The sequence below is a fragment of the Channa argus genome, chromosome 8 (genome assembly GCF_033026475.1).
Source record: "Channa argus isolate prfri chromosome 8, Channa argus male v1.0, whole genome shotgun sequence".
Taxonomy (NCBI): Eukaryota; Metazoa; Chordata; class Actinopteri; order Anabantiformes; family Channidae; genus Channa; species Channa argus.
The window spans coordinates 22,731,520-22,754,370 of NC_090204.1; the positions used below are offsets into that span (position 1 = coordinate 22,731,520).

At 44.5% G+C, this 22,851-nt stretch overlaps 1 protein-coding gene across 1 annotated transcript in view; it reads left to right on the forward strand.

The window, feature by feature from the left end:
- Positions 1-1,045: 1,045 nt before the first annotated feature.
- Positions 1,046-22,851, forward strand: part of grin3bb (glutamate receptor, ionotropic, N-methyl-D-aspartate 3Bb) — a 37,810-nt gene continuing 16,004 nt past the window's right edge. Inside the window, exon 1 of the mRNA XM_067514281.1 lies at positions 1,046-1,871. Coding sequence (XP_067370382.1) covers positions 1,383-1,871 — 489 coding nt within the window. The 5' untranslated portion in view covers positions 1,046-1,382. The remainder of the gene's footprint in view (positions 1,872-22,851) is intronic.

The following is a 22,851-nucleotide window of genomic DNA, read 5'->3' on the forward strand; positions in this document are numbered from 1 at the left end:
ACCAGCAGATGTTGCATCCAGCTCTTTTTGAACAAAGCCACTCCTGCCAGAAGGTCATAATGTCTGACAGAGTGAGGAAGACTTTGGTGTCAGGTAGAAGGTCAAAGGTCACAGAAGTAAAGCTGGAAATGAACAAGTCAGTCTTTTCTATAGAGTTTGATATGAATCTAGTTTGTTCTGGTTTTGGGGAACAGTAATGTTGTGCTGAGTCTTACCGTTAGCTCCCAGTCTCAGGTCTACATTATTGTAAAATTTAAGTTTGTGAGAGAAAGCAAAAGCTGAAAGAGCTTCAGCTAGAACTGCAAAATAATCGTGTCTTTAAAAAATAGAAAAATGAAACTGAGCAGGTAAAAATGGAAACAGAAAGAAACTGAGCCGGTGTCCTGATTTTTCACACTCGTTTGATCAACGTCTTTTTATTCCAGACTCCAGTGGAAAAAGGTGCATCAGAAATGTCTTTTGTAAAAATGTTCAGAGGAGATGACCTAAGGAGGATGGAACAGAGTCTCAGTTACTGAACCAGCTCCACTGTCGTTCCAGAAAACTCCTGGGGGGCAATTGTCAAGTCAGGTCACTGGTTTAATGACAGCTGCTGTCTGCTGGTTCGTTACTGGTCAGAGACAAACAGACCTGCGGCAGAGTTTCTTCTTCTCTTTTAATCGTGTAGATTTTTAGATGGAAATACTCTGTTACTGTGTCTCTCTACTGTGTGTGTGTGTGTGTGTGTGTGTGTGTGTGTGTGTGTGTGTGTTATGTAAGTGAGACCACACTCTGATGTTCTGACGATGACGAATCAAAACCTCACAGAATCTAATTGATTCTCCTGAATCCACAAACCTTCAGAATATTGTAGTACTCTAATCATACTACTGCAGTACTCAAATCTCAGTACTGTACTGCACCTCCTCCTTTATTTCATCACCACCTCCTCTCTGCTCCTGTTTCACTTTGAAACTCTTCACCTCCTCCACTTCAGTTTGACCTTCACGTCTTTAACTCTAACACCTCCTCAACTCCACCTTTTCCTCCTCTGTTTCCTCCTGATCGCCATCTCCTCAACCATTTCCTCCTCTTCCTTCGCTTCCTATTTTCAGCCCATCTTTTCTACACCTCCTTACTCCTCTCCCACTTTCTTCCTGACAACCTTTTCTCGCCTCCCCTCTCGTCTGCACCTCCTGTTCATTGTTTTTTGGCATTGGCTGGGGGGGGAAACTCCCCTCATGTCTTCCCCCGGTCCTCCTCCTCCTCCCCCCTCATTCTCCCCTCAGCAGCAGCAGCAGGAGGAGCAGCAGCCCTCCCCCTGTCTCCTCTCAGTAGCCTGTCGGTGTTTCACGGAGCAGGAGGAGAACGCAGAGGCAGAGCGATGCTGAGAGCGCGGCAGGATGTCTTTCACCTCCTCCTTCTCCTGGTCCCGGACTCTCGGAGCCTTCCTCCTCCTCCAGCTCCTCCTTACTCCGCCGTGCCTCCTCCACCCACAGCCGTGCCACCTCCTGGCGCAGATCGGACACAAGGTGCGTGTCGGTGCGCTCCTCCCAGCGCAGCGGGCGGCACGCGTCCAGGTCCAGGCGGCGTTGAGCCGCGCGGCCGCCGCGATGAGTCGCGACCGGGATCCGGACCAGGACCCGGAGCGGGAGCAGGACAACTTTCTGCCCTACAACCTGAGCCTGGAGCTTGTGTCCCGACAGCCGGCGGCCGCGGACCCGGAGTCCCTGTTCCGGAGCGTGTGTCAGGGCGTGGTGGTGCAGGGAGTGACCGCGGTACTCGCCTTTCCGCAGACCCGCGACGAGCTGCTACAGGTGGACTTCATGGCCTCGTTCCTGGAGATCCCGTTTCTCAGCGTCATTGATCAAGATGAGCCGCTTCGCACGCAGGTACGAGTCTCACCTGGACCCGGGGCGGCACGTGCTCTCTCTGGGCGCACACATGTGGCTCCGGCTCTGCCCGGTCCGTGTTTAAGGTTTGTGGGTCTGTTTCATCCGGTTTGACCTTGACCTGTCTGTTGTCTGGAGGTTTGTCTGAGTCGGCGTCTGCGCTCCGGTTTGGCGGGTTTTGGTTAGAAATGGGAGCGCGAAACTGGTTCTAACAGATTTCACGCAGACCTGTTAGATTCTGTTGGATTTGGTGGGTCCCCTTGGGGTTCTACGTTTTTTGTTGTTTGTTGTTGTTTTTGTTTACGTCTTTCCCGCGGGTGATTTCTTTGAATAAGTCTGGTCTGTAGTCTTTGTTCTCAGGTTCCGGTCTATGGACCCAAACGCGGTCCAGAGACTTCAGTTCTCTACAGACTGACAGAGAACAGAATTGATGAGGCCAGTGTGCTCTGGAAACCTCAGATTCTGTGGTCTCTGTCAGAGCAGAGACCGTTTATGAGCCTGAGATGGACCTGGTTTTGGAGGCTCTGTCCTCTGGCTGTGACGGGTTGGGGATGGGGGGTCATGACTGAGAGAGAACTGGATCAGACTTATCCGATCCTGCATCAGACACAATCACATGAATTCAAATAAGAACAGGTGAGTGTTTAGTTTTTGTGGGGAGTATAAATTGGAACCAGAACCAGATTCAGGCTGCAGGTTGTTGTGTTGCTGGTGAGGCCTGCAGGTCTTGGTTTAACGTTCTGACACTAACAGAACCTTTTAACATCTGGACTGATTTCACATGTACTGTTTGTTTCTGAGCTGCAGCTTGGAGACCACGTGAAAGGGGGTTTGCTGGTTTGGAGCTCTGCAGGTTTATCTCAGATCCTGTTTTCATAAGCATTTTTTTTTTCTCAATTTAGCATAAAACTGCAGCTTTTGCTTAATTTTTTTTCTCTTTTGTCCCAGAAAGAGAGCCCACTTCCTGCCAGCAGCTTTTCACAGTAAAAGTTGATGAGATTATCTCTGCAGGATTTTCATTTCACGCTGACAAACAATCCAGTTACATCTGCAGCAGGATTTCAGGGGGTTCTTGTTTTTTTAATCATGTCCTTCATGGACTGACAGCACATTTAATCCTCAGACTCAGACAGGTGTCGGTTCAGAGAGGCACCAGGACCAGCTGCATGCAGGGCCTGATGGTTCAGGTTGAAAGGGAGGCAGTTGGGGTTTTCACAGAGAACCAAACCACTTTTTGTTGAGCTTCAATTCGCAGGTGGATACTTGAGCATTTTCCTGCAGAATTTGCTTGTACAGCTCGAAATTCATGTCCCTCAGAAATGGCAAGTCATTCTGGTCCAGATCCTGATAGTGGTGTAGATTTACTGTATATAAAGAGAGAGAGAGAGAGTCAAAAACTGGTAACGAGTTTAACTTCAAAAATAAAGAGAGTAAAAGTACAAAGGAAAGGACAAGCTATAGATGAAGGGTTTGGACATCTGACAGGTGGGACTGGGCCTTTTTCACGCACTTTCTTTTACAGAAGCCTGACAGACTAATTGGGTTCCAAACTTGTATTGGTTTGTTTTAAAGGATCAGTACCAGGGGTCTCAGAGACTGTACCATCCTGATCATGTGCACACGAGTGTGCACGTGTGCTGTCTGTTAAACATTGTAAATACATGTTTAATCAAGTTGTTTTTTACACTGTGTTTTAGGAGAAAAGGAAAAAAAATTACAGTCACATTCACAGTTTTTGCTTTTTGATCTTTTTGTTTTAAAGTTACATCGTGTAAAATCTTCAGCTTCACAGCTTAATTGTGATGTAGGATCCACTGAAATCAGTTTTTTAGTCCAGGTCTCCTTTAAACTTGAACTTCCCAATATTAGCTAGATGAGAGTAATGTCCTCAATCAAGGGTTGTTTCATGTACATCACTTGGCAGCTGGACGACTATGGAGCTAAACAACAAAACAGGTAAGTAGAGCAGAGAGGGTTGTGATTGGCTAATGTGCTCTAACCGGATCTGATCCTATCAAGTCTAATTAGTGGTCAGAACAGCTCCTCGTTTGAAATACTGAAGGTCCTGTTTTTAAAACTAAATGCAGATTTGATTGATTTATTGAAAACATACAATTCAAATTGTAATTGTACATGTGATGAGAGATCAGCTGATGGTTTCACTGTAGAAGTCATTTTAATCTGCTCGCGTTGAAACTACAGAAATATTCCGATTTTTGTGTCAGTGTAACAGAGCGACGCCTCCCACCTTATATAAACCATCTATGGGCTCACTGACAGTGGTGACCTCCACAAGGACCTCACATCAATTTAATTCAGTGAATTAACGATGCTTAGCGACATCTGATATCACCTCTGGAAATAATTTGCAACAGCAAAAAATGGAAGTCGCTAGCGAAAAGTTTCATTTTAACGGTGTCAGTGGTTCGACTCCCAGTCCTCCTGGAGGAATAATGACGTGTTTCGTCTCAACCTGCTAACAAGGACGGAGCATTCCTGTAGTTCCAGAAAATCCAACTGAGTGGTACATCTCCACTCTTGAGGATCAAGTCATGTCAGATTCATTTATTCTTTAGTTCAGATCAAATCAATAACTAAAGCTGATGACATCATATGTTTGAACCCAGACCTTCAGGATTTGGATCAAGCAGCTGCTGAAAAGCAGTGAGTCAGATTAAGGAGGGAAACAGCTGATATTGCTGATTCTGCATCAGATCTGACACTGGATCAGCAGATAGTCATTCGTAAAGGACCAAGACGTCTCTGGAGAATGTTGGAAACATGGACCTTACCTCAGTTGTTGGTGACTCACCTGTTCCAGATCTGGGTCAGATTGTAAATCAGACATCAGTGAAGAAATGTCCTCACAGTGTTAGAAATGTGGTTATGTCAGATGTTCCTGTCGAGATCAAAGGTCTGAGTCGGCATCACCTGCTTCCTCGGTTTTAACAAAGAAGTAGGAACCAAAACAAGCAGTTACATGCTGGACCCCATGTTTAGTGACTCCACAGTTCTGTGGACATAGATGTTAAAAATCCGTGTTTCCCACAGGATTTTGTGAGACAGTGATTGGTGGACCTTGAACCCTCTGGGTGGGGGTCTGGGGGCATGTTCCCCCATTAAGAAAACTTTCATTTTAAAGTTAAATGCATCAATAAGCACTTTGAGAGAAGAATTTAGACTCTATCTATAAAGAACAGTTTGCTCATGTAAACAAGTTTGTGCCCTAGTAATAATTTAAACAGCCAATACAGTTACAATTATCTTTAGAGACATTGTTGTCCTCTACAGATAATATGTAGGGACAGAGTTAGTTATTCAAATTGAATCCAGCACTAAATGTGTTAATTTAATCGGAGTCTATTTAACGTTTGTACCAAAGACACTAAGGACAAATAGACAATTTTAAACTGGCAGCTGATGTGAGTCCAGACACAACTATAGAAACAATCCAGCCTAAGTGTTCTGCAGAGTGATGCATCTTGCCTCAAAGGATCTTTGTTTTATGCACAGTACTGTCATGCTGAGGCCTGCAGAGAGAGCGAACACATCCCACAACGGTTTCATTTGGGCCTGTCGTTGACATATTGACCGGGGACAACAAAGAGTGTCTCCGGCTAAAACGTGAAGTGTCAGAATCCACAGTATGACTGGTTTTGGAGATATTTGAATTTGCTTTGTTGAAACAACAGTAGAGATCATTTTATTCATTATAAGTAGTGCAAAAATGTATTCAGATAATTTAGTGGTACAAATTAGCCTGAAACCCCCACAGGCTGGATCAGTAACAGGAAACGCTGTTCGTGTTTTTTGGTTTCAGATGTGGGATGATGATCAAGCATCTTTAAGTCTTTAATCATGACCTTTTTCTTTTTCTGCTGTCTTCACATAAAACACGTCATGTGACATGTTTACATGTGAATAAGTTTTGTTTGTTTTTTTAAATCTCTGATCTGACACACAAAAACAGGTTGGGGGTGGGGGGGGGGAGGTACCGTGGGGGTGGGGGGTTGCAGGTGGAGACAAACAGGATTTTCTCCACGTCACATGATGATGAAGCAGCAGAGTCTCAGTCGATCCTCCGTCTGCTGTCAGCAGCAACTTGCACCGCTCCGTACAGGAGGGGGTCTTTTCTCTCTGTGGCCCAGTTTCCCCTGCAGCAGATTAAGCTGGAGGTGTGTGTGTGTGTGTGTGTGTGTGTAGGGGGGCAGTAATGTGGAATTGATCACAGAGCAGCAGGTGGAGGAGATGTTTGTTTGCTCAGAAATGAAGCTGTTCTCTGAGGATGTGGGGGATTTTCTCATGTCCTTCACCATATTTGTCCTTCATACACTCAAACCATGAATAAGACCTTTTCTCAGTGTATTTGTCTGCAGACGTTTTTCAAACATGCTCACAGGTTTTTACAGCGTCTGTTTGTTTGTAGGATCAGTTGGAGCTGAATCCTTCCTGTTTGTTGCGTCAGAGCCTCAGTGGCTTTCACAGACGTGTGAGCAACAAACCTCGTGTTTGCTTTGTGAAGCAGCAAACGTGCTAATTGTGCTGATGTTGCCATCGTCCGGCTACTGTTTGTTGATTTCCGAGATTCTCTGAAGGAGCTCCAACATCTGCTCAGAGACGCAGAGCGAGGAAGCCGGCTGCTGTTTGATGTTCGCACAGCAGAATCCTCAGATATGTCAGAGCCCCTCAACAACTGCTTTTTTTTTTTTTTTTATTCCTGCTCGTTTTTCGCTCCTCATCATCTGCAACGGCTTGAATGTCTACACACACCGGTGTAGTTCGGCTGGTAGAACGTGCACACTTCCTGTTTTTTTTTCTGTTGCTCATCAGTCCCTAAGAAACCAGCTGATGAATGTAGTAAACAGACTGTAAAGCCAAGGACATTTGTGATTTGAGTCATTGAACTACATAAATCTTCACATATTTATTGACTGAGCAGATAAAACCTTTGAAAATATAAATGAAGTTTGGCTCTGCGGTATAAAAACATCAGAAATATGTATGAAGTTTGGTTTAAAAGAGAATGACAGATTCTGTTAATATGTAGAACATTTTTATAACCGTAGATCCAGGATTAATATCGAGCACATGTGGAAAAGTGTTTTTGTCATTTTGTTGGTGCAGTGCTGTTTTTTGGTTGGTGGTCTGACTTTCTGTGGTTTCAGTAGTTTTAGGTTAGGTTTCATTTATTGGACTCATTTCTATTTTGTTCTAGATTATCTCAGCTATAGTTTGTCATTTTGATGTGTGGTGGGAAAATCTACTGCTCCTTAGGGTTGGGAATCGAAATTTAATTCAAAATTTAAAAATGCCAAGTCCTGGGTCTATCAGAAAAAAAGGGGGGGGGGGGGGGGGAAGGCTCCATATGGGGAAGAAGTACGTAGCTTTCTACCAGGAGGATTGTTGATTGGATATAGAGATGTCATAAGCGATACTCAATGTTAGAGAATAGGACATGAGCCAAAATGTCAATTCAATTACAATTGACACGCAGTTTTGTCCAAGTAGCAGACACTATGGACAACTTTAGGGTTCAGGGTCTTGCTAAGGGACAATTCAAGGTGTAGCCAGGAGGTCCGGGAATCGAGCCACTTTTCCTGTGCTTCATGGGCGACTGCTTTTACCAATTGAGCTCCAGCCTTTTTTTATTGATTATTTTCCCGACAAGTTACTTTAGTTAGTAGTTATGATATAAAACAGAGTTGTCTTATTATGTTTGACAGCTTCGACTGACATTATCTCATACAGTCATGGCCAAAAATATCGGCCCCCTTGCAATTCTGTCAGAAAGTTGTTCTAATTGCAAATGTTTCAGTTTGCACTGGAACAACACAAAAAACAGAAGAAAAGTCAAATCTGATAAAATTCCACACAGAACCCAAAAACTACACTGGACAAATTTACTGGCCCCCCTAACTTAATATTTGGTAGAACCCCCTTTGGAAAAAATAACTGAAATCGAGCGCCTCCTGTAACCATGAAGGAGTTTCTTCCACCTCTCTACTGGAATCCAGGTCATCCAGATTTGAAGGAGGCCTTCTCCCAGCTGCTGTTCTGAGATCTCTCCACAGGTGTCCTATGGGATTCAGGTCTGGACTCATCGCTGGCCATTTCAGAACTCTCCAGCGCTTTGTTGGGAACCATTTCTGAGAGCTTTCTGAAGTGTCTCGGGTCGTTGTCCTGCTGGAAGACCCATGACCTCTGGTGGAGACGCAGCTTTCTGACACTGCCCACTGCGTTGTGCCACAAAATTCTATGGTGATCATCAGATTTCATGATACCATTCACACAGTCAAGGCTTCCAGTGCCAGAAGTCTTTGTCTCCTCTGTCCAGTGTATCTTCTCCCAGAAGAATTGTGGTTTTGTCACATAAGTCTCCTACCATAGTCTCCCTTTTCATTCAGATGACGATGGATAGTGCGAGCTGACACTGTTGCACCCTGTGTCTGCAGATCAGCTTGAATTTGTTTGGAAGTTAATCAGGTTCTTTATCCCCCATTCAAACAATCCTTCATTGTAATTGTTCATTCCACGTCCAGGGAGGTGATTTCTCTCAAATCCACAGATGCCTCTTTACACTTCTTTCTTTTCTCCGTGCTCAGTGTGACACAGCACAAAGGTTAAGTCAGCTTTTCTACATTTTATCTGGTTGCAAGTGTTGATTACTATATCGCACACACCTGTTCCTCGTCACAGGTGTGTCTAGATACACATTTCAGGAGCATCACATGCTTGAAAAGCAATTATTTCTTACAATTTTGAGAAGGTGCCAAACGTTTTGTCCAGTCCATTTCTTTAGTTATGTGAGGATTTTGGTAAAGTTGGACTGTTCTTTTTCGTGTTGTTCCAGTGGAAACAAAAACTATTAGCACGTGAAGACCAAAGAAAATCGTTGGTCTGTGCTGTCTAAAGATTCTTGTCTTTGGTTCTAGTCTAAAGGTTCTAGTCTCTATTATTTTTAAGCAGGTTTAATATTTACGACAGCTATCGGCCACATTCGACCAATGATGTCCCAGCTGACCTACAGTAACTTACGGCTTTACCTGAACACACGATTGTTTTATAGTTATTAAACGTAAATTCCCTCTGTAGACTTTTTAGTCCATGAGTTTGCTGCTTTTTCTTCATCCTTTGTTCTTTTACGCAGAAATTGTTAAGTGAACCGTCCAGTCTTTGACAGTTTTGCTAGTCTGCGTTGGTTTTTGTTTTAGTGGACAATAATAACCCAGGTAGCTGTGACAGGAACCATTTCTCATTGACCGTGTTGTGCTTAACTGAAAGCCAGGGTCTGTGTTGACCTGGTTTACCTGATGATGACATTGCTACAGGATCAGCAGACTCCCAGATCAATAACCGCAGGACAATCAGATCAGCTCGGTGGCAGCAGAGTTTACTGATGTGGTCTGACGAATCTCCGCTGATGGTTCCAACGTGTTAATCTTGTTTGTGCTGATTTATTTTTTATTTTTTATTGTTTGAGCTGCTGATTTCAGAAGTCAATTCAGCCTGACGGTAAAATAACTGAATCTTTTAATCCCTCTGAAGACGAGCAGCAGCAGATTAGTTTCCCATCATGCCTCAGTTGTCTCTTTCTTTTTGACCTCTGCAGCTCTGTCTGGTTTTATTTCACCTCTGAGAGTTGAACACAAACACCTGACGGTGGCTGACTAAAAATACTTTGGCTCCGAGCTCTGCGGGGACCAATGAGCCACGAGCAAACACTGATGGAAGTGAACAGCTGGCGTACAGTGAAACGCCTGAGACGCATTTATCACAACTTCATTTTAAGGACAATGTTTGTCTTCAGAGACATTTAAATTGAAACAGCCTGAGAGCTAAGAGCAGTAAACCTAAAGCTAAATAGAGTCAACCCTAACACCGAGAGGACAACCTCACTCAGGTGATCAGTATTTATTTCCGGTGATGGTAAATAGAAGAGTGGACGTTTATTCTGATATTTGTCTTTGGTCTGGGTGATGTCCAACTGTCCTCTGAAAGTTATGAAGTTTCAGGGACACCTATTGACCTTTCTGTGAGCAAAACCAGAGAGACCTCAACGGGACGTTCTGAATATTTTGAAAATACAAAAAATATTCTTTTAATGCCAAAATCAAAACAGGTCTACAAATGATTTTTAATGTTAAATATAATTTACATGTAAGCGATTGCATAAAGACTCAGCCCCTCAAGTAAATGATCACTGTTGCAGCCAGTTGGTGTCCATAGTCCCACAGTTAGTTAAATGGAAATCACCTGAGTGCACTGAGCCAGGATCATAGTATAAATCCATATGTATCTGGAAGGTCCGGCTACTGCTGAATCGATGGACTGTGTGAAAGGATTATTGAAAAGTCGGAGGGTGGATACGAGAACATTTTCTAGCCATTAAATATTTCTTGGAGTACAGTTAAATCATCATTACTAAAGGGAAGGAATATGGCACATGTTTCAATCTGCCCAGAACAGATGTCCTCAGTGACTCTACAGGAAGGAGACTAGTGAGGGAGGCCAATGGCCCATACGACTCCTCTGACGGAGTGACGAGCTTCAACCGCTGAGACTGCACGAAAAACAACTTGTTTCCAATCGATTTAATTTTGTGCTTGAAAAAAAAACCAAAACCTAATTAAATAGACCATGAAACAAGTAAATAAAAGATAAAAAAAAACCCTCCAAGAGCGGCGATTCTTTTACCCACTACATTTCTTCCAAAGAGATGAAGTAAAATCGATCAAATGTTCCCAAGACGGAACCGTTTGTCCTTCTGGGAAAAGATACATATTCAGTACCTTGAACTTAATGTTCCACTTTGAACGCAGACCTTTGGTGCTTAACTGGAATTAATCAATTGAACAAACTGAACTCTACTGATACGTTTACAGGATCTAGACAAAGTCTTGGGGATGTTTAGTGCAGCAATGCTCTTTGGAACTTGTAGTTGTTGTGGAAGTTTAGTCGGTGACCATGGACCTGTTATCAGTGAGGTCCAGAATCTCGTTAGGACTCACACTTTAGGAGACTTAACGAGCTAATAATTAGCTGCTGATGCTTCAGTCTCTGCAGGGCAATAAACACACGACTGATAAGGTATCGCACTGATCCCGGACCAGCTGGAGAACACACACACACACACACACACATTTTGGACCACCGTGCAGTGATAAGGTTTTTCTGGTCCTGTTAGGCAAACGACTACGATTTTCTAGTTTATTATAAATTCAGCTCACATTCAGCAACACAAATGCACACAGTAACACACAGTAACACACAAGCACAGTGATACAGAGCCTGAGCTGGGAGCTGCCTTCAGGCTCCTCTGTCACTGAGAAACACTCCTACAGAAATACAACATATTTATATTCTGTATAATACACTGAAATACACACACACACACACACACACTGAATAATAATTGAACACACACTTTATTGTGGCTTCACTTGATTTCAAGGTCACTTCTTCTCCTGGTTCCTCCAAGCTTTAATTTTCTCTTCAAATCAGTTCAGATGTTGGAAGATTCCTCAGTCTGGAAGAACTGGCAATTCACCTTTTTCCTCTTGAGAGCTGAAACCCACCTTTTCCTCCTGTATCTGGATCTTATATCTATTGTAAGAAACCAAAGCAGCTGTTTGTGTAGGTTGTTCGTTGTATGGAACCTTTTTCTTATGAACACTGGCTGCTGTCTCTCTTGAAACGGTTTCCTCAGTCTAAGGCTTTGGCAGTAGACAGCGCTCCACCTGTCCTCCACCTCAGTCTTGTCACAGAAACCTCCCAGGTAACCCTCGCCCTGAGCATTTAGCTGCGTTGGAGATTCAGCTCGGTTCCGATTGGATCCGGTTCCAAGTAGGAAAAATAACTGTGTTTGTAAAAGTCAGCGGTGACATTTGTCAAACCTTTTATTAGTTGCTTCAAAGTGGACAACGTATCGTATACTCGTGGCAAAGGTAGGATGATAAGGGCCTTACCTATACCTGTAACAACTGTTCATCGTAAAAAGTAAGAAATTGAAAAAGTGCCAGTATTGATTGATGGATTCATTTAGCTTCTACAGCTACAGCACCAACAAAGCAAAGAGGAGATCACCAAATCTTTTCATTCCCTAAAAACTACTTGAAAAATGTTCATATAGTTGTGTTTATGTCCAGGAGCTGCCAATCTGGACTTATCCCAGTCTAGTGTCCTGATCCTGACCATGTTGGATTTGACCCAGTGGCCCCCGGTTTCCATTCAGTTTCAGTCTTGTGACAATAATGGGAGCTAGTTTTGAAACAACCACAGAATAAAGAAAGTTTGTCTTTTACTTTTGTTAAAGCGAGTGAACATTTGGAACATGTATAAAAAAAAAAAAAAAACAGTTTTGGAAACGTGTTTGTGTCTCATCAGTGGATTTTGTCTGCGTTTGGAAAACTGAGACTTGACGGAGCTCATTCACGGTGTCTCCTTCTGGCCCGCGTGGTATTTCGCTATGGTCACGAGACGGCGCTCGAGTAGAAAAGTGAATTATTAGAACGAGGCGGCGCAGGTTGATGTGCTTCTCTCTTCGCTCATCTGCGTGTTTGTCAGACAGCTGCAGGTCCCTGATTAGATAAACGTTAATCGCACATTAATGACCTCGATTAAAGGTTGGATCTTTACCGGGCAGAGTGATTACGGCTCAGCTTGTTGGATACTGAACACTCACGTCGCTGAAGCTTCAGATAATTGGGGCCACAGTGGATTAGGAGGGTACAGCAGTTGTCCCCCGATTGCAGGGCCAGTGGTTTGATTCCCGGCTCCTCCTGTCATATGTAAAAACTATTGCTGCCCGTCTATGGGATTGTGCTGTGGGTACCGGTGATGAGAAGAGGCCTATATTTACCAAGTGCAGACCATTAAGTTTGGATCCTGTCTTCATTACTGAAACATGAAGACATCTGTGAAAGTCTAGCATGAGGAGGACAACGCTGACGTCACAAGACACGGCCTGTTTATTTCCATCAATTACATCAGATGCTGCAGCGTCGCTCCCACAGGATGTGAACGTTAAACAGTTTGTTGCTAGAATCTTCCAGACTGAGTCAAAGTGTTTGATCAGAGGAGGACTCTCCTGACGTCTCCCCTCACCAGCTGCAGCCAAACGAGAGTTTCTGGTTCGCAGGGAAACATAGATCGCGGCCGACAAAGTTGGGCTCAAGGAAAAAAAAAACGGTTAAAAAAATCAATAATTGTAGATGTGATGATTTATTGTTGTCCACACGAGGAGCTCAGGGTCAGTGTGAGTCCTCAGACTCGTTGGCTTCGACAGACGCGCATTGGTTTCCGGCCGGCCTCTAACTCACGACTCAGATAAACTACCTGCATGTTATAAATCTCCACCTGTACATCATCACGTCCCCATTTAGTGACTGAGAATCAATGAAGAACTCAATTATTTTGACTCCAGCAGTTAGTGAAGCTGTTCCGCCTGGTGCTGTAATTAATGTCAGCATCCAGGCATCATTGAAACGGAAGATTTATGAGTGTGAGGTGTGTGTGGATGAGTGGGCGGATGCACCATTGACAGTAACATTAAACTAGGCTAACATTAGCTGAGTCATGGTCTGACAGCTGTTAAACTGTTTTACTGTCCATCAAACCAGCCTTCGTACGCGCATTTGAACCCACACAGACATCCGTGTTTTTAGGCTTTGCAGTTTTTCTTTTCTGTTTTTAACTCCACAGTTCAGTTAAAGCAATCAAACCATCAGAATTCTGCCATTTCAGCGAAGCATTAAGAAGTGTTTAGTGGTGTTTCAGGCATTTTCTCTTTATTTCCAATCGAACAGCTCACAAGAACAGAAGGATGGAAACTGTGTCGTCATTAGGGAGCAGTTTTGACAGTGAAGGAGGGAAACTCTGAGTTTCACAGAGGCAAGAAGCTGAAGTGGAACTGAGCAGCCACACAGGTGATGACAGAGACGCATCGCTGCTGCATCACACTGCTGCTACAGCTGTGTCAGTGATTCAGTGTTGTGTCAGGTGTCACCTTCACCTGTGGAGGGTCCGACTGCTTTGGGGAAGGGACACGGAGAGTTGACGTCTCTCAGAAACTCTGCTTCTGTCTCACACTGGACCGAGACAGGCTCACATTAACAATCAGCCATTAGTCAGACGACGTTCTCTAACGAGACTCGGTGAGGAACAAAGGAGCAAATATCTGAGTAAGGTAGAAAAAACTCGAGCAGTTTCCTGAGAGCCAGGAAACTTACCAGAAGTAAGAATTCGGTCTTAAATCTGTGAACGAGTTCTGCCTTTAATGGCTTTTTTGAGTATTGTGAGGCAGCGTGTCTGCTGTATAGGGACCAGCAGCAGCACCGTGGCAGAGAGGGATTGTAGACCTGCATGAGGGAGTGGAGTTGACAACTCTGTGGGTGGGTGTCAGAGTTTCAGTCCTGATGAAGCGGGTGCAGAGTTTTGAACTGTGGTGTGACGTGTCCTTTTTTTGGCTCATCAGAAATGAGACAGTTCCAGATTTTCGGCTTCTCCACCAGAGAAAGTTGAATATTTCCTGCACCATCCAGTGAGGTGCTGGTCCTGCAGCCCCGACAGAAGCGGCACTAGGAAACTGAATGTTTTTGTATGAACTGGTCCTTTACTGCCTCTGTGGTGGATGTGTAGCTGATTGTTGTAATGATGCGTCAGCTGACAGTCAGACTGATTCATGCGTCTGATCTGTTGGCTGGTTCATAACAGACAACATTTAAATCAAGTGGAGATGAATCAGTTCTCAGGAGGGAGTCCACCTCCCTGCAGGCTCAGCAGGGTCCGGATCTCTGGAATTCAAAGGTTACGTGAGTCTGTGTTAATGACAGCGCGGTGAAACATGTTCTGGTCTTTATTAAAAGTGAAGCATAAATAAGCAGCTAGGATTATTTTAATGAGGGTGAGGATTCAAAGACAAGAAATTTGATGTTGTGGGAAACAGCTGTGCATTAGGTAAAGAAGGCGTCATGAAAGTCCACACTTTGTACTAAGGAGCTCACAGCATAAACTCCACATAATCTCTGTTGGATCTCGATTGGACTTTTGCGTTCACACAAACATCGCCATCCGGATGAAAACCAGAGATTGTCGGGATTCCAGCGCATGTGTGAAAGAATTGAGCGAGGGCCTACAATTAAACCAAATGAATCCAAAAATGATGTAGTACCTCTAATTTTAAACGTTTTTATTTAACAGAGAAGCTCATTTTTTCCTTATTAAAATAATTACCGAATTTCTCAACACACCTGGGTTTAACTGTACTCGTAAAAAAAAAAAATGCATGAAATACGATGCTCGTTGTCCAATCAGGATCTTTCGTGGCTCGTTACTAGGAGAGAAAAATATTGTACGTGTCAGAGACTCTGTGATGGGTGACTCTGTAATTGTTAGCGCCTCATCAATACAACTAAACCATGCAACATTCTGAAGCTGTAGTAAAAAGAAGCAGTGACCCGTGACCACGTGTATTACAACAAACACGTCGGTCGGGAAACGGCAACATTTTCTCAGTCGTGCAACAATGTTTTCCACCGAGTCCTTGTTTACGCTCATAAATGTGATGGACCAAAATATTCGGGTAGCACATGTCCATGCTGTCAGTTGCATTCCAAACACACACACTTTGGTGTGTGGTGGATGGAGGGACGGGGCTCCATTCTCCAGGTTCTCCGTGGTTTCTGTTGGTATTAAACTAAGAAGCTCGGAAGAGAAAAAAGGCAGAAATTAGAGAAAAATCTTTTATTTTTCCATTAGTGAATCAAAGCTTTGAAGTTTCTTCTTCTGCTGCCAATTAATTGGGCGGGGAAGGGGGTGTCAGAGGGTGGAGGGTGGGATGGAAGCAGGATGAGAGAGTGAGTGTGGTGGTGGTGGGGGGGTGATCAGTTGAGCAAAGAACAGATTTCATTATCGACCTCCTCAGCTGCAGCTGGACTTTAATAGAAGAAGAAACGTGTGTGTGTGTGTGTGTGCGTGTGTGTGTGTGATTAGAAAGGGGATGGGGGGTGGTGAAGGTGGGGGGGGGGGGGTACTGTCTGATAGCACCGTCCAATCACAGAGCAGAACAGAATAATGAACCAATTCTCCAGCTGAACAGAGAAAATGACAAACCTGACCTGTTTCTGTCTTCCTCCTCTTCCCTCTCTGATTGTTTCCGTCTCCCAGACACAAATGTCTTTGTCCCTGCATCGGTCTTTACCATCCAACTCAGAACCGGGTTCTCTGAGACCCGGTCCAGACCTCAAGATGTCTCGGCCTGATAAAAACTACTACAGTTAGAAACCGTCTCTGTGCAGCAGAATCTTACTGATGTCACTGTGGACTTGGTCCTGGTGGTGTCCCGTGTCCTCCTGAGCTGCTCTCTGTGCTCCTATTGGTCACTCAGGGCACGCAGGTAGTACGGCAGTTCAGAATTTCAGTCTTAGCTTCCCGTGTCTCCATGTGTCTTTGTGTCTCTCATGTATGTGATGGAGACAAACTGTTACACACATTAGTTGGGGACAGTAAATGATGGTGCAGGTGATATAATGTGACTGCTCACTAGAATTCGGAGACCCTGCCCCCCCCCCCGAGTAAAGCCTGATATTTATCAGCCCGGCCGTGTTTTCCTGCAGAGACGAAGTTTAATCCCAATAATTTTATTGATTGATCAGTTGGTGTTTGATTGCTGATGCAGCTGTGTGTGTGTGTGTGTGTGACAGGTGGACATTGCGTCCTCGTGTGTGCACGTTTGTTGATGGGGACGGTCTGCTTCCTCTCTGCTCTCTGCATTTTCGGCATCCAGCTGCTTAAAGAGCCTCATTATTCCCAATGTTTCCCAGCAGAAGAATGCTGCACTTTAGGAAATGATGTGACTCTGAGAGGAGAAACTCACTGTGACTCATTCTTGCTCCCACAAGCATTTCATCTAGTCGTTAGCTTAGCTCCTCCACATATTGTCCCATGGGACTTTAGTTTAAACAAACCTCATGGTGCATGTGCAGCGTCTCGTTATCTTCACGAACGAACCACGAAGCTGCAGCAGCTCGTCCATCGGTCTGCGTTGAAGTCTCGTCGGGAATCTTCTTTTTGATCTTCTTCCTGTTAATCTGTTAATGCATCTGTCATAATTTCACCTGTCCTCCCGCTGGACCCCTCCCCCTGTCCCTCAGAGTCTGGATCACTTTGCAGTTATTGGCTAAAGGAGTAAGACGGTGAGTCTCATCTATAATTCAGACTGGATGTTAGTGTGACAGCATCAAAGAGGAAAAGTCCCTCAGTCGGTCACATCAGCCGAGTCCTGCGGGGGGGATGGGGGGTGGGCGGTGGGGATGGGGGGTGGGGGAGTCAGTCTTCACTGACCACGAAATGTGAATCTTAGCAGCAAACATACAACAGTTTTCATTCCCAGATTCCCAGATTTAGAATCAGCCTGCATTTCCATACTTCCATCCTCACTGAGCTTAGTTCTGGGGTTCGGGGAAACATTAATCGCTGATTTCCCTGATATTCAAAATAATTTAGCAAAATTGGACATTTTTATTTCGTATCATTTTGGATTTTAATTGGCTTAAAATGGCGACACGGGGAATCGGATGCAGGATGGTTAGTTTGCCATCGGGGGCCCTCACACCTACAAACAAATGTATGGGTGGCAGCCATGTTTACCCAGCGTGCACCAGTGCTACAGTGACTGTGATCTTCAGTTGTTTTAATCTGTAACAACAAAAACATCATGTGACATTTGACCACTTCAGACCCGCGTCTAAAGACAGATATGGACCTGAGGGTCCAGATTCCGAGTCTTTTTTTCACTTTTTTTCTGGTTAAAACGTTGAATCCTGATACCTGCTCAGATCTGGACCTTTGACAGAGGAATCTCTGAAAAATGAGACTTGTGCTTTTCAAGGACTAATGTGTTTATTATTGAAGGTCTGTAGTATATGATGATCCAAAGGGGTCCAGCTGTGGATTATTTGGATTGGGGGGGGGGGGGTTCTGGCTGCGGGCCATCTGATGGGCGGGGTAGTGATTGTGTAAGTGCACGATGTAAACAACGGCAGTGTGATGGATGTGGACTTAGTCAGAGCCAGCAGGACTCATTGATATGGTCTTTAATCAGATGCAGACTCTGGACTCAGACGAGCTTTTAGTGAGATGAAGACTCTTCTCACTCGGACCTAGAGAAACAACACCCCCTCTGAAGAAAAGCTCATTCGCAGGCACGAAGAAAGAAAAAGCTTCAGTGATGGTGAAACCACAAAATGTATTAAACCACATCATCAACAGTTTCAATTCTTTTTCTTCTGCTTTTCTTTTTTTTTCTTTTCTGCTCCCAGACTACAGATGTCATCATTCCGAGCCACCTGTCTCTGCTCACCTGTCTCTACCCATGTGGCCCTACATACCTGCCCCTGCTCGTGTGTTACTGCTCACCAGTTACATTACAGTCCAGCCTAAATCACAGACCAGACTCTGGAGTCAGACTCATTTCTGTTGCCTGATAATCCTGCACCATTTTCCCAACCACCTCCACTTTAAAACATCTGTAGCTTCATTCCAAATATACTCACCCTACAATCAGAAGACAGTCACGCTGTAGAAAACGGCACTTGATGTAGACCCAGCGTTACACGTTGTTATATGTTAGTTATTATCATATTTAAGAGAGTTACATGTAAAATGATTTATATAAACTAACAGAAAGCTTCAGCTTGCATCAGGAGGCCCCGGGGCTGGATTTGGCCCCCCGGCTGTGGTTGGGTCCCTGTTTCCTGTCGGCTGCTTGCAGAGTCTGTTTTCAGCTGCGATGCATTCGTGCTTTTCAGGACAAAGGACAAGCTGCTGAGTCGTGCTGATAAAACTCTGCTGTTGTTGGAGGGAAACACGAGCTGAGCTGGGTGCCTTTGTCACAAGCCTGCTTTTAATCCGAGCCCCAGTCCTGGTCTGGTTCCAGGTCTTCAGTCAGTCATACTCGTCCTTCTCCTCCTTACATAGCTCAGACTCTATGGTTCATAAACACTGCGACACAGTTTTAGTTAGAAAAAGGGACCGAACAATAGAATCCATGTTAAGTTCTGCTGGTCCATCAATGACCCTTGTTTAACGTAATGCTCAATGGAGTCTGAGGGGGTTTAGAGTTTCTCCTTGTGGGGGTGTAGTGTCTCTTTGTCCTGGTTCTACATCCCTCTGTGCTGGTCCCAGGTCTGCGGCTTGATGAATGTAAAGCCATGTGTTTGGTGGTTCACGGCTCAGACTAATGGGAGCACATTACAGCAGGACAAACTGCTGGTTAATATTTAAAGAGAGAGCAGGCAGCTGGCGGCTCCGCTGTCAGCTCACATTATTGCAGAGAAATCGGAGTTTGGCTCCGTTGGCAGCTCACTGTACCTCTGCACAAACTCTGCTCTAATTAAATGTATTTTCCAACGTGGCGAAGGGGAAATTCCTGCAGCAAAGACCTGCAGAGGAAAGTGATTATGAACATCAGAGAAGTTCTCCACTGCTGAAGCCCTTTTATTTTATTAACGCAGGACAACGTGTTCAGCTGGAAACTGAAAAACATTTGTTTAGACTCTATAATCTGCCTCAGATCGTCGAGCCTGAATGTCCGTGTAGTTCAGTATCGCGTCGGGATCGTCCTCTGCTGCTGGTATCCAAGCATCTGTTTGTCAGCTGTTTAAAATAACCGTTCAGGGTTTTTGGGAAACAGTCATGAGTTGTGTTAATTAGCGCCTCGGAGCCTCGGGACAAGTCTTTTCCCTCGGGGACTGATACAGCCCCTGTTGATGAGGACTCAGTTTCCTCCAGGTCTCAAATCATCATGATGTGATTTCTCTGCTGTGTGAGCAGAACTGTTAAAGTCTCAGTTCAGCAAAAAAATAAAAAATAAACACGAGTGACAGACGAGTGTGTCAGTGCGGATTCAGGTTTGGTTTTAATGGTTCGTCCTTCAGTGAATGTACAGACGGCTGGAGGACACACGAGGCACAAACTTCCACAATAAACACAAACCTTGTCGAGTTGTTCAGGCTCCACAGAAACGGTTGATTTTAATCAAAGAGGACATTTAATGGACCTGTCCAAACATTAATGTAGACACGATCAATCTGGATCTCTGCTGCTGCTGATGACCCACAGAGCCGTATTTTATAGTGGGACAGTCGAACAGAAAGACATCATGTCACTAAAGCAGGTGTAGCGGATTTCATTTAAAGACTAACCAAACTAACAAACCACACACTTTAAAAACTGACCCGTAGGTTAGTTTACTCAATAGTAAACCGACCACCGACGTTCTGGACACTTACTAACTTACTCGTCACATTGTGTCATCACTTACAGCAGTTTTAACTGCGCGAGGGTAATTTTCTCATCTCTGAAACGGGGAGCGTTGCATTGTGGGATACTGTGAGTGGGCTACATCATGGATGGATTTACACACTCACCATTGGGACACTACGACTAAATGGCGGACACACTGTATAGTGAGCAGGGGGTGATTTTGGACACAGCCCCCAAAGTGATGAGACGACAGTTTCTGTAGTTGATGTCCCCGATGCCAGGAGGGAGCAAATCCAGGTGTAGCTGTAAATCAGTTTCGGTCAGATTCATGTCGCTGTAGGTTCCTGCTGCCGAACGTGGAGATGGAACATGGGATCAAAACAATAATTGATTACTGACGTTTCTGCACCAACTTTACGGAGAGTTAAGTTCTTTGTGTGGGAAAACAGGGCAACACACCTGGTTCTGGAAGTTTACACCACCTTTAAAGTAACGCAAAGCAACACTACAGCAGCTCTGTGTGAAGGTTACTGAAAAGCACAAGTTAGATGATGGAGACTAGACTCTCTGTAAATGAATCCAGTTACTGTTGGCATCAGGCAGAAAAGTCTTTCTCAGTTTCCCTGTTTGTCTCTGCATCGGGTTTGATGCAGAGAGGGTTAGGGGTTAGGGTTAGTCAGAGGTTTGGTTCGGTTTATGAACTTTTCAGGTTTTGTGAATCGTTTCATCTCCTTGTCTTTATATTTTATTCAGACTTATTGAATCACCTTCTTTCACTCGGTTCCTTTGACCTCGTTTCGGTGCCTCTGTTTCATTGATCCACTTTGTTGCTGACGTGACGCTCAGCACTGTGGAAACGTTTCGCACAGTTTGTCGTGTTCGTATTCCTGACAGCAGCTCTGCCAACCTGCTCCTCCTGTTTAGAAACTAAAACTCTTCTTGATCAAACCAGCTTTTCCTGGCCTCTGCCTTCTAGTTGTTTCCGTATATCTGGCTTCAGATCAGACACAGAGACTTTGACACCAGCAGTGATACAATGAGATGACTTTTCCGATTACAGCCATGAGAGATACTATAAATACAATATTTGTGATTTCACAGTTTTGGTGGATCCGTGACGTCGTCTACTCCCAGACCTTCAAACCTTACTGAGTTCAGATGGTTGTGAGGTTTCTGTTCTGAAAACAAAAATACATTTCAGCTCATCCACATGTTTGTGCATCTCAGGTTGTTTTGTCTCGTTTCTGCATGATGCAGTTTAGCATCTACATAGTTCAGGTTTGCATCCCCCACGGTGGGACGACCCAGTGTGATGTCGGTAGAACCTGATTTTGTGAGGATTGAGAACTGAATCCAATCAACAACAGGAAGTGATCCTCTGACACAGGAAACATTGTTTGATGGATTCAGCATTTTTAAAACGAGCAGTTCTGCTTCACTCAGTGCTGTTCTACATTACCCGTGACGCCCTGAGACAGACAGGCCCACGGGTGTCGGCTGGTTGTTTTTAGCTGTGTAGAACAAATGTGGTTCAGTAACGAGGAGTCAGCGGGTTTTAATTCCTGCTTCAGTCGGCAGAAACTGAACAGTTTAGGTCTTTCTCAGTTTGGTGGGCGATGAACGGATGTGGGCTCAGGTGTGGCTCTTTGAGGCTGATGGTGCCACGTTGATGCCAAGTGCTGTTTAACCTGCGGACAGATCAGGCGCGATGGTTAACCTGATAAAAAGGCAGAAAGGCCTGATGGAAAATGTACCTGCATTTGTCCTCCATCAGCTCCATCCATCGCTCCGCGGGTAGAAATCAAACAGCTGACCTTCAGTGACCTTTAAGTTTCAAAACTCTGCCTCATGTCAGAAACATTCCCAGCATGCTCTGCTTTCTTCTGCTGAGTTACAGAAACAGCTGAAAGCTTTAAGTGAGTGTGTGAGTGTTCTGAGCTGGGGGGGGTGGGGGTGGGGGTGGGGGGGGGGTGCAAAAGTAAAATAAGAGTAGAACTGATGGTGTTTAGGGATGGTGACATAACAAAAAAGGGAATTTAAAATTACACCAAGTAAAATTAGAGTAATGATATGAGAAATTACAGTCACCAGTGTTTTGGTGTAAAGTCAACTGAAGTAAAAAAAAGTACAGTAAAGAATAACAGTCTCCTCATTCACTCCCAGACAGACATTTCTCTTCTCACTAGTTTGACATTTAAATCCTTAAAGATCTGCCTGTCAAAGCGTCGTCACAGTGATGGAGGACGTGTTCTGCATCACCATAATAACAGACACAGAGAGAGCATCACTTTGATCTGTTCTCTCACCTCTCTCTCTCTCTCTTCTCTCTCTCCCTCTCTCTCTCTTCTCTCTCTCTCTCTTTCTCTCTCTCTCTCTCTCTTTGTTCTCTCTCTCTCTCTCTCTCTTTCTCTCTCTCTCTCTCTCTCTCTCTTTCTCTCTCTCTCGCTCTCTCTCTTTCTCTCTCTCTCTCTCTCTTTTCTCTCTCTCTCTCTCTCTTTCTCTCTCTCTGTCTTCTCTCTTTCTCTCTCTCTCACTCTTTGTTCTCTCTCTCTCTCTCTTTCTCTGTCTTCTCTTTTTCTCTCTCTCTCTCTCTCTCCCTCTCTCTCTTCTCCCTCTCTCTCTCTCTCGTCAAGCTGCATGTTCTCAAACCTACGGCACCTGACGAACACAACCTGAGATTATCGCACTGATCAAAGACTAAACTGTCAGCGTCACTCAA